The following is a 15257-nucleotide window of genomic DNA, read 5'->3' as shown; positions in this document are numbered from 1 at the left end:
GGTTTGACCACACTTCCTGAAGAGGGAAGGTCTTCCAATGAATTTATTTCTTCTTGTTCGAGGAAATATTGAAATTATACACATTCACCCAGAACACATTCTTTTAAGGAAAACAAGTCACTTTCTTACGGGGCCACAATTATGGCCTTTGTTATAAGAGCTATATCCCACAGAGGATTGTTGCTATGTGATAACTTCAATACTCCCTTCACACCCTGAAACTTTCCTTCCCAATCTCTTATGAGTTATTACTTCACTGTTTATGTAGCATAAGAGAAAATGCACTTGAAACCCCTCAATTTGTCTTGCAGGTCCACTCTCACCATTGTTATTTAAAATAGTACCGGAAGTCCTAGCCTCAGTAATCAGGCAGCAAAGACGAAATTAAAGGCATCCATATTGGCAAGGAAGAAGTCAAACTTTCACTATTTGCAGATGACATAATAATCTATGTAGAAAACCTAAAAGACCCCATCAAAAATTGCTAGAACTGATACATGAATTCAGTAAAGTCACAGGATACAAAATTAATGTACAGAAATCTGTTGCGCTTTTTAAGATTTTATTTATTTATTGAGAGAGTGAGCACAAGCAAGGGGAGCAGCAGGCAGACAGAGAGGGAGGAGAGGGAGAAGGAGGCTCCCCGCTGAGCAAGGAGTCTGATGCAGAACTCGATCCCAGGACCCTGGGATCATGATCTGAGTTGAAGGCAGATGCCTGACCAACTGAGTCACCCAGGAGCCCTATCTATTGTCTTTCTACACACCAATAATGAAGCAGCAGAAAGAGAAATCAAGGAATCAATCCCATTCAGAATTGCACCAAAACCCATAAGATACCTAGGAATAAACCTAACCAAAGAGGTAAAACATCTGCATGCTGAAAACTATAGAACACTTATGAAAGAAATTGAAGAGGACACAAAGATATGGAAAAACATTCCATGCTTGTGGGTTGGAAGAACAAATATTGTTAAAATGTCTATACTACCCAAAGCAATCTACAGAATCAGTGTAATCCCTATCAAAATACCACCAGCATTTTTCACAGAGCTAGAACAAACAATCCTAAAATTTGTAATGGAACCACAAAAGATCCTGAATAGTCAAAGCAATCTTGAAAAAGGAAAGCAAAGCTGAATGCATCACAATTCTGGACTTCAAGCTCTATTACAAAGCTACAGTCATCAATACAGTATGGTACTGGCACAAAAACAGACACACAGATCAATGGAATAAAACAGAAAACCCAGAAATGTACCTACAACTATATGGTCTTCTTCAACAAAGCATGGAAGAGGGGCACCTGGGTGGCTCAGAGGGTTAAGCGTCTGCCTTCAGGTCAGGTCATGCTCTCAGGGTCTTGGAATCAAGCCTCACATAGCATAGGGCTTCCTGCTCAGCTGGGAGTCTGCTTCTCCCTCTCCCTCTGCCCCCCCCCCACTTGTGCTCTCTCTCACAAATATTTAAATAAAAATCTTTTAAAAAAAAAAACAAAAAACAAAGCAGGAAAGAATATCCAATGGAATAAAGACACTCTCTTCAACAAACGGTGTTGGGAAAACTGGACAGCAACATGCAGAAGAATGAAACTGGACATTTTCTTATACCATAAACAAAAATAAATTAAAAATGGATGAAAGACCTAAATGTGAGACAGGAAACCCATCAAAATCCTAGAGGAGAACACAGGCAGCAACCTCTATGACACTGGCCATAGCAACTTCTTACTAGACACATCTCCGGAGGCAAGGGAAACAAAAGCAAAAATGAACTATTAGGACTTCATCAAGGGGTGCCTGGCAGGTCAGTCGGTAGAGCATGAAACTTTTGATCTCACAGTTTTGAGTTTGAGCCCCACTTAGGGTATAGAGATTAGTTAAAAATAAAATCTTAAAAAAAAAAAAAAAGGACTTCATCAAGATAAAAAGTTTTGGCGCAGTGAAGGAAAAACAAAACTAAGAGGCATCCTATGGAATGGGAGAAGATATCTGCAAATGACGTATCTAATAAAGGGTCAGTATCTAAAACCTATAAAGACTCAACACTCAAAACACAAATAATCCAATTAGGAAATGGGGAGAAGACATGAATAGACATTTTTCCAAAGAAGACATCCAGATGGCTAATAGACATGTGAAAAGATGCTCAGCATCTGTCATTATCAGGGAAATACAAGTCAAAACTACAATGAGATACCATCTTGTACCAGTCAGAATGGCTAAAATCAAAAACATGGGAAACAAAAGATGTTGGCAAGAATGTGGAGAAAGGAGAACCCTCTTCCACTGCTGGTAGGAATGCAAACTGGTGCAGCTACTCTGGAAAACAGTATGGAAGTTCCTCAAAAAGTTAAAAACAGAGTTACCCTACGACTGCACTACTAGGTATTTACCCAAAGGACACAAAAATACTGATTCAAAGGGGCACATGCACCCCGATGTCTGGAGCAGCATTATCAACAATAGCCAAATTATACAAAGAGCCCTGATGTCTACCGACTGCTGAATGGATAAAGAAGATGTGGTATATATACAATGGACTATTAGTCATCAAAAAGAATGAAATCTTGCCATTTCAATGGTGTGGATGGAGCTAGACTGTATTATGCAAAGCAAAATAAGCTAATCTGAAAAAGACAAATACAATTTCACTCATATGTAAAAATTTAAGAAACAAAACAAATGAAGTAAAAAAAAAAAAAAGAAAAAGAAAAACAACAACAAAAAAACCCTCTTAAATACACGGAACAAACTGGTGGTTGCCAGGGGTAGGGTAATGAGTGAATTAAAGGGGAGTAAGAGTACATTTATTTTAATTTTATTTTTTAAAAGATTTTATTTATTTATTTGACAGAGAGACAGCCAGCGAGAGAGGGAACACAGCAGGGGGAGTGGGAGAGGAAGAAGCAGGCTCCCAGCGGAAGAACCTGATGCGGGGCTCGATCCCAGATGCTGGGATCACGCCCTGAGCTGAAGGCAGATGCTTAACGACTGCGCTACCCAGGCGCCCCAAGAGTACATTTATTTTGATGAGCACTGAGCAATTTATAGAAATGTTGAATAATTATATACCTGAAACTAATATAACATTGCATGTTAATGACACTTCAATTAAAAAAAAGAAATGCACAAAGAAAAATGTATAAGCATATTCACAATATCATTTGTTACAGAAAGAAAAGTCAACAACTTTCATTAATCACTAAGTCAACTTTCACTAATAAGGAGCCTATTACATTATGATATGAATAGTACATGGCTATTAAAAAGAAAAATCTAGATCTAACTGTAGAAACAGATGTCCACAGTGAGAAAAGCAAGTTCTACAGAGATATTTGTAGTGTAACCCTACTTTTTGTTTTAAGTAAGCTCTATGCCTAATGTGGGGCCTGAACTCACCACCCAAAGACCAACAGTCACATGCTCCACTGACTCATTCAGGCACACCAATGTAACCCAATTTTTATTATTAAAAAAAAAAAAAAAGTGACCCTCCCCAAGTTCCCTATATGTATCTGTACATTTATGTGAGCTTGAAGATGTGGAGACACACCAGGCTATTTTAAAAAAAAGAGAGAGAGAAACAAAGGCAAAGGTGATAGTGTGAAAAGTTTGGAGAAACTAAAAACGAAAAACACTCAAACAAAACAGAAAGGCATATAGTCCCTCTCCTCTTATCCTGGATCTCAGTTACACTCTTACTTAGGAGTTTCTTTCATATCTTTCCAGACACTATCCATATATATTTAATAGGAATATATACTTATATATAAATACATGGATACATATCTCAAATGTGTATAGTTTTACACATGAGGTCAAACTATACTGCTATGTAGCTTTTCTACACATTTCTAAATTTATACAGATTTTCCATATTGACAGATACACACTACCTTCTTTAACATAATATATAATATTCAGTGTTACTGTTATACTTACAAAAACTAAGAGATTTTAAAAAAACTTAAATGTTCAAGGAAGTACAAAGATACTCAAAAAGTTAAGATTTATTGCTATAAAGGGATTATAATCTTCCCTACAATTGAAGAAAATTCAGCACTGATAAAAGCAAAAGTCATTGATATTGGAATTACCAAGGCAAAACATAAATTGTTAGTGGAAGATTAGTATAAAAAAGTAGAACAATATACAATTGTAGAATAGTTAGTATTCAATGTGAAACATGCCACAAATTTCATGAGCAAACTACCATACCTAAACAACTTCAGCATTTCCGCTACATTTTAAACTATCTTAGTAAATTACTTATGGAGATTGTACAGCTCCAAAAATTTAGTTTATTAATAATAGATATCATGAGCTTTGGAATTAGAGACTTGGGACAGAATGGCAGTTTCACCATCTACTGCCCACGTTCCAAGTCATTTAACCTGTTTTAAGCTACAACATCCTCAGCTTTGACACAGAATTGTCACGAAGATTAAGTCAGGTAATGCAATTATTTGCATGTATTAAGCTCTTGTAAATGGTAACTATTATTATTAATTATTAATAAGACATCTAGCAACCTGAGAAGTACTTGTATTATGCACAAGAAATAGGAGATGATTAATGGTTGCTTAGGGTTTGGTGGGATATGGGGATATGAGGGGATAGCTAAAGGATGTGGGTTTCTTTCTTTACCCACGCACCCCCTGCCATACACATGCACAGCCTCCCCCATTATCATCTTCTGCACCAGAGGGGTACATTTGTTACAATAAGTGAATATAACATTGCTCATTACCACCCACGGTCCATAATTTACATTCAGCATTCGCTCTTGGTGTTGTACATACTATACATTTGACAGGTATCCACCATCACAGTGACCTGTGGAATAAGGAGTAGTTTCACTGCTGTAAACATCCTCTGTGTTCCACCTATTTGCTTCTTTCTGGGGTGATGCAAATGTTTTAAAATGGACTGTGTTAACAGTTGCACAGATCTGTGAATATACTAAAAGCCACTGCATTGTACACTTCAAATAGGTAAACTGCATACTATGGGAATGGTATCTCAATAAACCTGCCTTCCCCCAAAGAAACATCACACAAGAAATTCGTCTTACTGGGAAGATTAAAAACAAACCTCAAATAATCAGAAACAGAATATGATTAAAGTCAGAGCGTCTAATAAAACTCTGGTAGTTCTTATGGTGTTAGAAATGCAAATTCTTGGGCTCTATTCAACATCTACTGAATCAGAAACCCCCAGGCAGTTTATTTTTACAAGCCCTTCTGGAGATTCTGTTACTTGTTCAAGTTTGGGAACCACAGCGACAGGAGCAGAGCTTCTCAAGCTGTATTGTGCATACAAATCACGCAGCAATCATATTAAAATGCAGATTTTGATTCAGTAGGTCTGGGTGGAGTGTGAGATTCCGCATTTTTAACTAGCTCCCAGGTGCTGCTGCTGCTGTGGCTGCTGGTATATGGACTAGCCTTCAGTACAAGGCTCTAAGAGAACAGAGTAGTGGAAACCACATTTCTGTGGGTCAATTAGTAGGGAAGCATAAAGAAAAAGGCTTGAAACTCAGTGTCCCTTCAAGCATTACAAACACCAAATTAGGTGAGGCTTGTGGTCCACCCACATGCCAGGGTTAGATCATTTGACAAAGATTCTCTGATGGAAGGACAGGATACCTTCCTTCACATCTTCTAAGTTAGAGATATGCTGCAAAACAACTGATTTTTCCTTTGTAATCAGCTGTGGTCTGGTCTATGACTTTATGCAACCTTTAAAAATTACGTTTGCATTTTCAGTCAGTAATGAAAATATTCTCTTAGTAAAAAGCTTAGTATCAAGGGCTTAAAGGGATTTAGAGATACGACTCTAGGTCCTTCATTTCATAGCTCTAACAGGTCCAAAATGATCAAAATGAAGTGGTCTCAGGGGCCAAGATTAGAATTGAGCTCTCCAGAATCTAGACCAGCAGTCTTTCAATTCTATCATTTCAAGTTCCTTCCTGCAGTTTCATCCCCAAGTAACTCTTTTTTTTTTTTTTTAAAGATTTTATTTATTTATTCGACAGAGAGAGAGACAGCCAGCGAGAGAGGGAACACAAGCAGGGGGAGTGGGAGAGGAAGAAGCAGGCTCATAGCGGAGGAGCCTGATGTGGGGCTCGATCCCATAACACCAGGATCACGCCCTGAGCCGAAGGCAGACGCTTAACCGCTGTGCCACCCAGGCGCCCCATCCCCAAGTAACTCTTAGTGCCCAACCAGCACCCTCCAGTTTTATACTGGTTGCATGGATCTCCGCATTAGCTGTTCACCCCCACTTCCGTGATACTGGTATGGGTCTCCTACCACTACTCAAATTCCTCTAATACCCAATTAGTTCCTCCCGCATCATTTCTTTATACTCGTCTAAATGCCTCCAATTCTAGGTCTCTAGAGCTTCATGGGATTCCTTGTCCTAGGACAACTTCTCCTTACTGCTTTCCCCATATCTTCCCTCTACACGCCAGGTCCTACAAGTACTGATTGTGGTATCAAGCTTTCTCCAGGACCGTCAAATCATCAGTTTTATACCAGTACCTTCATATTCACATCTTACTTGATCCTCACACGCAAGATAAACAAGTTGACTAGCCCATGGTATGAGGTAGTACTTCCTTTTCTGCATCAAATTTACCTCCGTAAAACTTCATGGGATGTCTGTTGCTCACAAACAATTCTGAATTTAGTTTATCCAGATCACTTGACTTTCAAACCAAAAACATTGGTGTTTAAGTCTATCTTAATGTTACAGTTATCTACTCCTTTGCTCATTTTCCCCCTAACCAGCTTTCGGTATGACAGGTGTCAAATGATTACCAAAAGTCTAAGAAGGAACAACTGGAACGATGTATATTATACTCCCATCCCTGCACATATACTATCTCCCCGTTTTCTCAGACCGGTCAGACCGTAAACAAAGGGACATGTGTAGGCGCTTTACTTCATCAGTATACTTACAGGGAGTCAGCCTGGCACTGACCTTCACGTCCCTGTCTCTTGGGAGTACAACCGTGCTGTACGCTCTCATCTTCCTGAGCATTTGAATTCCAGGCCTCTGTTCCAACAGCCTCCTGATGCTGACTCACCAGCCCAATGTTAACCTAGTGAGAACTAGCCTGCTCTACTCCTATCCAATCTAATAGCACAGTCTAAGGATTCTTCTTTGACCCTAGTTCACAGGTTTGGTTTGTCTTCTACCCTTCTTTCTTCTTCAAAAGGTATCTTCTAGCTGTAGATCTCTTCCAAATTTAAGTCTTCAGATTATTTCTTTTAAAAAGAACAATTCTCTAGCTAAAAATGTATCTAACGTACTACCCCCCACCCTGTATACACGCCACCCTTTGCATCTGTTGGAACTCTGTATGTATCTTGACCCATTTTCACCTGATCAAGTAGAACTCTGAACAACTCAATGTTTACCTTTTCCCATGTGTATATTTAATTCCCTTACAAAGCCTCAACAGATGCGTCAAGCATGGTTCTTCTTTCTTCCCGGAGATTATGCTCAATACTCTGTACAGCAATTTCTTACCTGTTATTATAGATCAGTGCTTCTTGAACTTTAACGTTCTTGTTAAAATGCATATTTTGATCCAGCAGCTCTTAGGTGGAGCTTATGATCATGCATTTGGAACAAGCTTCCAGGGGATGCTCTGATACTGGTCCACAGAGTACATGGTTATAGACTTCATCATGAACAGTGGTAAAACTCACAGGTCTTCTAGATATAATTGGGGTCGTCCTAGGAATTTTCTCAAGAGGTGAATCACACTGTACCTGCAGTCTGCTGGTATCGCCAATATCCATATTTTTGGCCAGTAGTTCCATTCACCCATGAGCTCCTTCAAAACTCTTCAGTATATGCATCACTGGGTCCCAGCTTTCCCCACCCACTGGGTCCCAGCTTTCCCCACCCCCTCTACAGTCTGTCAATTAAACCAGGGTCATGTTATTTGTATTGTTATCCATTAGATATACATAATCCTTCAGTTTCGAGGGGCAATGTATGAATGTGACTGTAATTCTCTCTCCAATTAACCCCCTGGCAATCTTTCTTCATAACATCTACAGATTAAATTACTTCTGTATTTTTAGACAGCAAATACAAGAGCTGGGGCTTAGGGGTAAATTTTGTTAATAAACAGAATTTATCGATAATGAAAACTACCAATTAAAAAAACGCTATATTCCTGGGGCGCATGGGTGGCTCAGTCGTTAAGCGTCTGCCTTCGGCTCAGAGCGTGATCCCAGAGTCCTGGAATCGGGCCCCACATCAGGCTCCTCTGCTGGAAACCTGCTTCTTCCTCTCCCGCTCTCCCTGCTTGTGTTTCCTCTCTCACTGGCTATCTCTCTCTCAGTCAAATAAATAAATAAAAATCTAAAAACAAACAAACAAACAAAACACTATATTCCTAAACCAGAAGATATAAAGTTGCAATGTAATCACTGAATGGTAAATGCAACAGGAGCAACAGTCACCTACCCCATCACCCTTACATCCTAGCAATCTAGGAGGTATCCCCTTCTTTAAAACATCGTTATCTTTACACAGCTACACAGTTAACAGCAATACAGTAAGAACAGGATGGGGCCTCAAAAAAAAAAAAAAAAGAACAGGAAGGGGCCTCTACAGGAAAGACAGAATTGAGGTTGTGCACCGTGAATGACACATTTCAAAGTTAGGCCTAAGTAACTTTCTGATCATTCATTATTATATATTTTCTATGCCTGTTTCCTCCCTAATAAGTTATATAATCAACAAGCTGCATTGTTTCTACTCCTACCTCCAAGATTCGAGGTTTATGGAAATGATGCACGGAAGGTGACTAGACCCAGACCCATAAAGATTAAGTGTAATCTTAACTACTTAATTAGTGGCTCAGTGGGTGCTAAGGCATCAAACAGGTATTTACAGGGAATCAGAGGAGTCTGTGGGCCATGGGAAAAGTCGAGCCAGCACCATCCTTGCACTTCGCCTGTAATGTACAGGTGAAGAGGCATTAGGGTGTGGGGAGGAGACATTCATTTATTCAGTATTCTGCAGTCTATGAGATGCTAGGGGAGACACCAGAGAATGAGCCTGGTAGAGTTTCCCCTTCACGAGGCTCCTATTTTACTAGTTACCTAGATCTAACCTTCTTCTTGGTTTTCCCTAAGTAATCTTACTGCTTAGTGATATATCTCAACTGTTACAGAATTTATGATTTACACTAGAATTCACAAATTCAAATGACTGCAAGACCAGACAATATAAATGCATAAAAAGTTGATTTAAGACCACAGTGCAGAGTGATGTTTAGCAAATTCCGACCTAAAAGCAATAAAAATTTTTAACAAAATTTTAGTATCTTGGAGTAAGGATCTATACCTTAAGACTTTATGGTCTAGAGTTTTGTAAACACCCAATTCCAGGTGATTTTTAGCCAAAAAGTTATCAAATATATAATAAACATGACTTCTATCTTTAAACCCTTTCTTATGAATAAATAAATCCTCAAATTTATCCAATTAGTCTTCTGATGTATTCTTGATTCCTAAGAAAACATATTGCACAACTTAGTAGAAAAATACCAAGGAAAGTCTAGGAACCCTGGGTTCTAGTCCTCTTTTTCATGCCTTTCTGTATGATCTAGGACAAGTCATAATCTTCCTGAACCTCCTCAGGATTATTTTGAGGAGATGTATGTTTCATTTTGGAAGGAGAAAGCACAGCCATGGATGACTGATAAAGCAGACCATGGGATGCAGAATCCTCAGAGGTAGGCCAGAGGAGAGAAGGTAAAAAAAGAAAAAAAAAATTGTGAAGAATCTAAAAGTAAAGGAAGGAAATGTGACAAAACCAGCATGTCCAATATCGGGCCGCCATAAGAAAATACCACAGACTGGGTGGCTTTAAAAAACAGAAATTTATTTTCTCATAGACTGGAACCTGGGAGCTCAAGATCAAGGTGCCAGCACACGTACCCCTTACTGATTTCTGGTGAGGGATCTTTCCCTAGCTTGTAGATGGCTGCCTTCTCACTGTGTCTCCACATGGCTGCGAAAGAGAACAAGGCAACAATCCCGTCATAAGGGCCCCATGCTTATGACCTCATCTAAACCTAAGTATCTCCCCAAAGGCCAATTTCCAAATACGGTCACACTGGCGGTTAGGGCTTCAACAAAAGAATTTGGAAGCATACAATTTAGTCCATAGCATTTTGCCCCTGGGTCCCCAAATTCATTTCCTTCTCACACACGAAATACACTCAGTTCATCCCAACAGCCCCTTATTAACTCATTCCAGAATCAACTCTAAGTCCAAAGTTTCATCTAGTATCATCTGTGGCTGAAACTCAAGATACAATTCATTCAGAGGCAAAATTCCTCTCCAGCTATGAACCTGTGAAACCAGATAAGTTATATACTTCCAAAATATAATGGTAGGACAGGCACAGGGTAGACATTTGCATTCCAAAAGGGAGGGGTGCCTCGGTGGCTTAGTAGGTTAAGTGTCCAATTCTTGATTTCTGCTCAGGTCACAATCTCAGGGTCCTGAGACTGAAGATCAAGCCCCAAGTCGGGCTCTGTGCTAGGCATGGAGGCTGCTTATGATTCTCACTCTCCCTCTTCTGTCCCCCCACTCTCTCTCTCTTAAAAAAAAGGGGGGGGGCGAAATCAGAAGGAAGAAAGTGGTGACAGGACCCAAGCAAGTCTAAAACCTAGCAAAACAAATTCCATTAAGTCTTAAGGATCAAGAATAATCATTTTTGGTTCAATGTCCCTCCTTCCAGGCCCAATGGAAGTCAAGCCCACTGAATCCCCCCAGCAGAGGCCGTAAGGCCTGCTGAAACTGAGGCAGTGGCCTGATGATCTCTGATTTGCCTTTGGGGTCATTTCTCCTCCTTCTTGAAGATAATCCATGTTTACAGCCACATAGCTCCATCATCCCACCCGTCAAATCCAAGAAGTCCAACAGCCTTTCTTCATTTTGCCACATCTCTGTCCCCTTTAGTTCAAACTGGCAGTATTTCTGCTCGAAAATCCTATAAACTCTTTATCAGATGGTTTCCAGCCACACAGTGTTATTTTCAGAACAAGCTTCCTCATTTTTTTGCAATATGGACAGGCTAAGAATTTTCCAAATCTTCAAATTCTAGTTTTTTCCTTAACAATTCTGTCTTCGATTCCTCTCTCTCCATTTTACACTCTACTATAAGCAGTCAGGAGGAATCACACTGCTCTATCAACACTTTGCTCAGAAATCTCCTCAGCTAAATATCTAATTGCATTGCTCACAATTCTTCCTTCTACAAAACACTATGTCACAGTCCAGCCAAGTTCTTTGCCATTTCATAATAAGGATTGCCCTTGCTTCAGTTTCTAATAACATGTTCCTCATTTCTGAGACTTCACCAGAATAGTCCTTAATGCCCATATTTCTGGCATGCACCTCAAACCTCGTCTGAACTCTACGCAGTTACAAAGCTGCTACCACATGTTTAGGTATTAGCTACTGCAGCACTGCACTCCTGGTACCCAAATCTGCCTTAGTCAGCTTGGACTGCTGCAACAAAATACCAGTGGGTAGCTTAAACAGCAATTTAGTTTCTCCCAGTTCTAGAAACTAGAAGTCTAAGATAAAGGTACCAGCATGGTTGGTTTCTGGTAAGAGTTTTCTTTTTGGCTTGTAGATGGACACTTTGTCACTGTGTCATCACAATGCTGTGTGTGTTTGGCGGGGGCGGGTATTAGGAGAGAGAGAACAAGCTCTTTGGTGTCTTTTCTTACAAGGCACCAATCCATCAGAAGGGATCTATCCTCTGACCTCTCTAAACCTACTTATCTCCTAGAGGACCCCTTTCCAAACACCATCACACTGTGGGTCAGGGCTTCAATGCATGAATTTGAAGAGACACAATTCAGTCTACAACACAGCAGCTCAGGATGTCCCTGATAGTTTGGAGAGCAGAACATACCTTCTTTCACCAAAAGGATGAGACAGGAGTGCAGAAGAGAAGGAATTAAAGAAGATTCTTTGAGTTAGTGTAGTATACCAAAGGAATGCAGATTTCAGCAAGAGATTTCTCTGCTGGGGATCCTGATTATGACTTCACTGTAATACGTTCAAGATGTGGCTATGTAACACGTCAAATTCTTTGAAGTAATGAAAAATGAACAGAACTTTTGTAAAAAACATTACGGGAAAGATTCAGTATTCTTCAGAGACCTTTGAAGCAATTTTAGAAAACAGATCCACGCTAAACTTTACTCATTTTCTTTGAAACATAACTCTGTGACTGAGTCCAAACACCACTGTGAAATAAAGGCCTAACAGTTGCGGCTAGGGATGGGGGTCTGATTGGGGAAGGAAGACTGTGAAATGGAAATCACGGCAAGGCCAGGAAAGAACTAACCACCTGCCACACACTCTTTTTATTTCTAGACTTCAATACTTAATGGGTTTAGAAATCATCAAAACAGCCAGATGTACTGCAGCTTGAGTTTAATGGGTCATGCTAATGTGAGGGGGACAAGATGAGGAGGGTAGGCTACGTGATGCTGAAGGGCCTTTCCAATCCTTAATCCTCTTCGTTTTCTACAAAGATGTGGCAGTGGTTTCTGGAGACTATGTACCTCTAGATGAGGATATTGGCCTTGTTCTTACATAACTAAAGGGAAAGCTGGTAGCAGTGCCAGCTTCAAGAGCCCAGAAAGGAGAAATGAAATGATTAAACTGCCATCATTAAATGAACAGAGAGGCCACCTAGAGCTGTAAGATTAAGGAAGAGGAATAAGCAAAGGCTTAAGGGAGAAAATGGTAAGAAGAAAAAAAAAATCCAAAAGACTTCAGATAGTGCTGGAGGAAAGAAGCAGGTATTCAGTAAGTGAGTAGAAAGGACAGAGAGTGCTCCTGCTGAGGAAAGGTACACCAGATCCGAGTTCCTCAGAAAAGGAAAGAGATCATTTCAAGAAGGGTCAAGAAGAAAACAAACCCACTGAGAAATCAACAACAGAAAATCAATAACAGTGGCTGGCACTGAAAAAGGTCTTTACAATTCAAAAAGATCTTGCCAGTTTATTCACGCTCACTGGCACAGTGCCTCACATGTAATAGATGCACACTAAATATCTGCAGAGGAAAAAAAATGTTACTAAGTCCCCCCAACATCCCTGAGAAGATCCTCCCAAGAATTAGTACAGTGAGATACAACAAAATATAAAGGTGCAATACAAAAAGAATAAAATCTACACTGTGGGAAATACAGGCTGGCCACAATTTAAAATAGGGACGACCTTTAGATTTGTGAAGCCCTTGAAATCACACTCTGCTCACATTTTTTAGCAAGAGGGTTCAGAACTTTTGATTATAATTTCAATGTGAGTTATCAGCAATTGATATATAATTAATTACTGTGTTGGCAAAAGATCAGTGGAAATGTGATATATAGGATATTTACCTAGGTTACAGTTTCATGTACATTTACATACCACTTGAATTGTTATCCTTCAGACATATCTTACATTGTAAACTACACTTCAAAGATTCAGACTAACACCATGACTTTGTTGTTCTCTTTATACTGTACTTCCCCTCCACCCCACAAAAGCAATTTTTAGATACATTATCTCATTCATGTTCCGAATGTTGCCTAGCAAAGTTAGGAGTACACCAAAGGCACTTAACCATTTTAGATTTTGATTTCTTAATAAATGTTAAAGACACTTTTATATTAAATATACTAACAGTAAACCTTTAAGTAGCAGAGAATGCAAAATATACTCTTTCAGAGAAGTTACATATTCTAATGGAAAGACCGAGACAAGCATCCACCCATATTAATTCCGTGTAGATAAAGCTCACAAAAGTCCTGACCTCAAACTCCCTAAGTGAAACTTCCAAGAAATGAAAACTGAAACACCCAACACCGGGGTCCTGACCATTCGCTGAAGCTCCAGTTGTTTAATGTAGAATTTTTTTTTAAAAGATTTTATTTATTTACTTGAGAGAGAGTGAGTGAGGGAGAGAGAGAGAGAGCACAAGCTGGGGAGGAGGCAGAGGGAGGGAGAAGCAGACTCCCCGCTGAGCAGGGAGGCCCATCCCAGGACTCCGGGATCAAGACCTGAGCTGAAGGCAGACGCTTAACCAACTAAGCCACCCAGACGCCGGTTGATTACTGTTACTTAACCGATTCCCCTCCCCCATTAAACCAGGCGGAGAACTGAAAACCACAAAGATATTACACTTTGATATGTCTTTTAAAAAATTATTTTAAATTATTACTATTACCAACCCCTCCCCCTCCCACACACACAATGAAATCGAATGAGCCCTAAGGGGAAGCAGAAACTACGGAGGAAGAAAAAAAAACAACCTGTATTCGAGCAATTAAACTAAAGCGCAGTCTTTGAACTGCTAAACACCCCGGGGACACGTATAATTTTTTTCTTCTTCTGGAGGGTGAAAGAGATCAAGATGCTGTAAGAAAGCGCAGACGATAAAACTCAGGTCAATTTAGAATGTCCGGAACCGTGAAAAACTATAGAGAATTCTCAAGGTCAGTGTAGCAAGAGGGACTCCGCAGACAGCTTGCTCGGGGAAAGGAGGGGGTATTTCGAGGACTTCAAAGGACGGGAATGGGGGTGGGGTGGGAAGGCCGGAGGAAAAGAGGGTGAAGGAGAGGCTGGAAGGAAATGGGAGAAATGGGAAGGGGGCAGGCCACTAGGGCGCTGGCAAAGGAGTCGCCGGGCGGGAGCCCGGGGGTGGGGAGGAGAAGGGGCAGGGAGCCCCGGCCCCGCCCCGGGGAGGCCCGAGCGCCCGGCCGTCCCCCTTACCAGCGGGAGCAGGAAGCCCCAGAGCAGGGCGGTCGCGGCCCTGGGCAGCGGCCGCTGCGGCCCCATCGGACTGCTGGGCGCCCGGCGACGCGGCGCTTCTCGGCGGGCACAGGCTCCGGGTCCCGCCGCTGCGCTGCCTCCGTGGCCGGGCCGGACCGGCGCGGACGGCGGGGCTTGGCAGGGGCCGCCGCTGCTATTGCGGCCGCCGCTGCAGCGCCGACTTCCTCTTCCGGCTCCGCCCAGAGGACGCGGAAACCCCCGCGCGGGGCACGTGGAGTCCGGGTTCGCGCGCGCCGCCAGTCGGGCTGGTTCTCGGCGCTCTCCAGTGCCGGCGTTGGCAGGCCGCCTACTGTGGGTCTGGGCGTGTCTCTTTCTCTTTCCAGCTGCCTGACCCGAACTCTCCCCAGAGTCCGGGGGGGGGGGGGCGGCCGCCC

The 15257-nt window shown here is 41.3% G+C and overlaps 1 protein-coding gene across 1 annotated transcript in view; it reads right to left on the bottom strand.

Annotated features, from left to right (window-relative positions):
* SPPL2A (signal peptide peptidase like 2A) overlaps window positions 1-15044 on the bottom strand; it is a 55800-nt gene extending 40756 nt beyond the window's left edge. Inside the window, exon 1 of the mRNA XM_040620643.1 lies at window positions 14824-15044. Within this exon, the coding sequence (XP_040476577.1) occupies window positions 14824-14889 (66 nt within the window). The 5' untranslated portion in view covers window positions 14890-15044. The remainder of the gene's footprint in view (window positions 1-14823) is intronic.
* Window positions 15045-15257: the final 213 nt, after the last annotated feature.

The sequence above is a fragment of the Ursus maritimus genome, unplaced genomic scaffold (assembly GCF_017311325.1).
Source record: "Ursus maritimus isolate PB19 unplaced genomic scaffold, ASM1731132v1 scaffold_35, whole genome shotgun sequence".
In the NCBI taxonomy this organism is placed as follows: Eukaryota; Metazoa; Chordata; class Mammalia; order Carnivora; family Ursidae; genus Ursus; species Ursus maritimus.
This window is presented reverse-complemented; position numbering and strand designations above follow the sequence as displayed.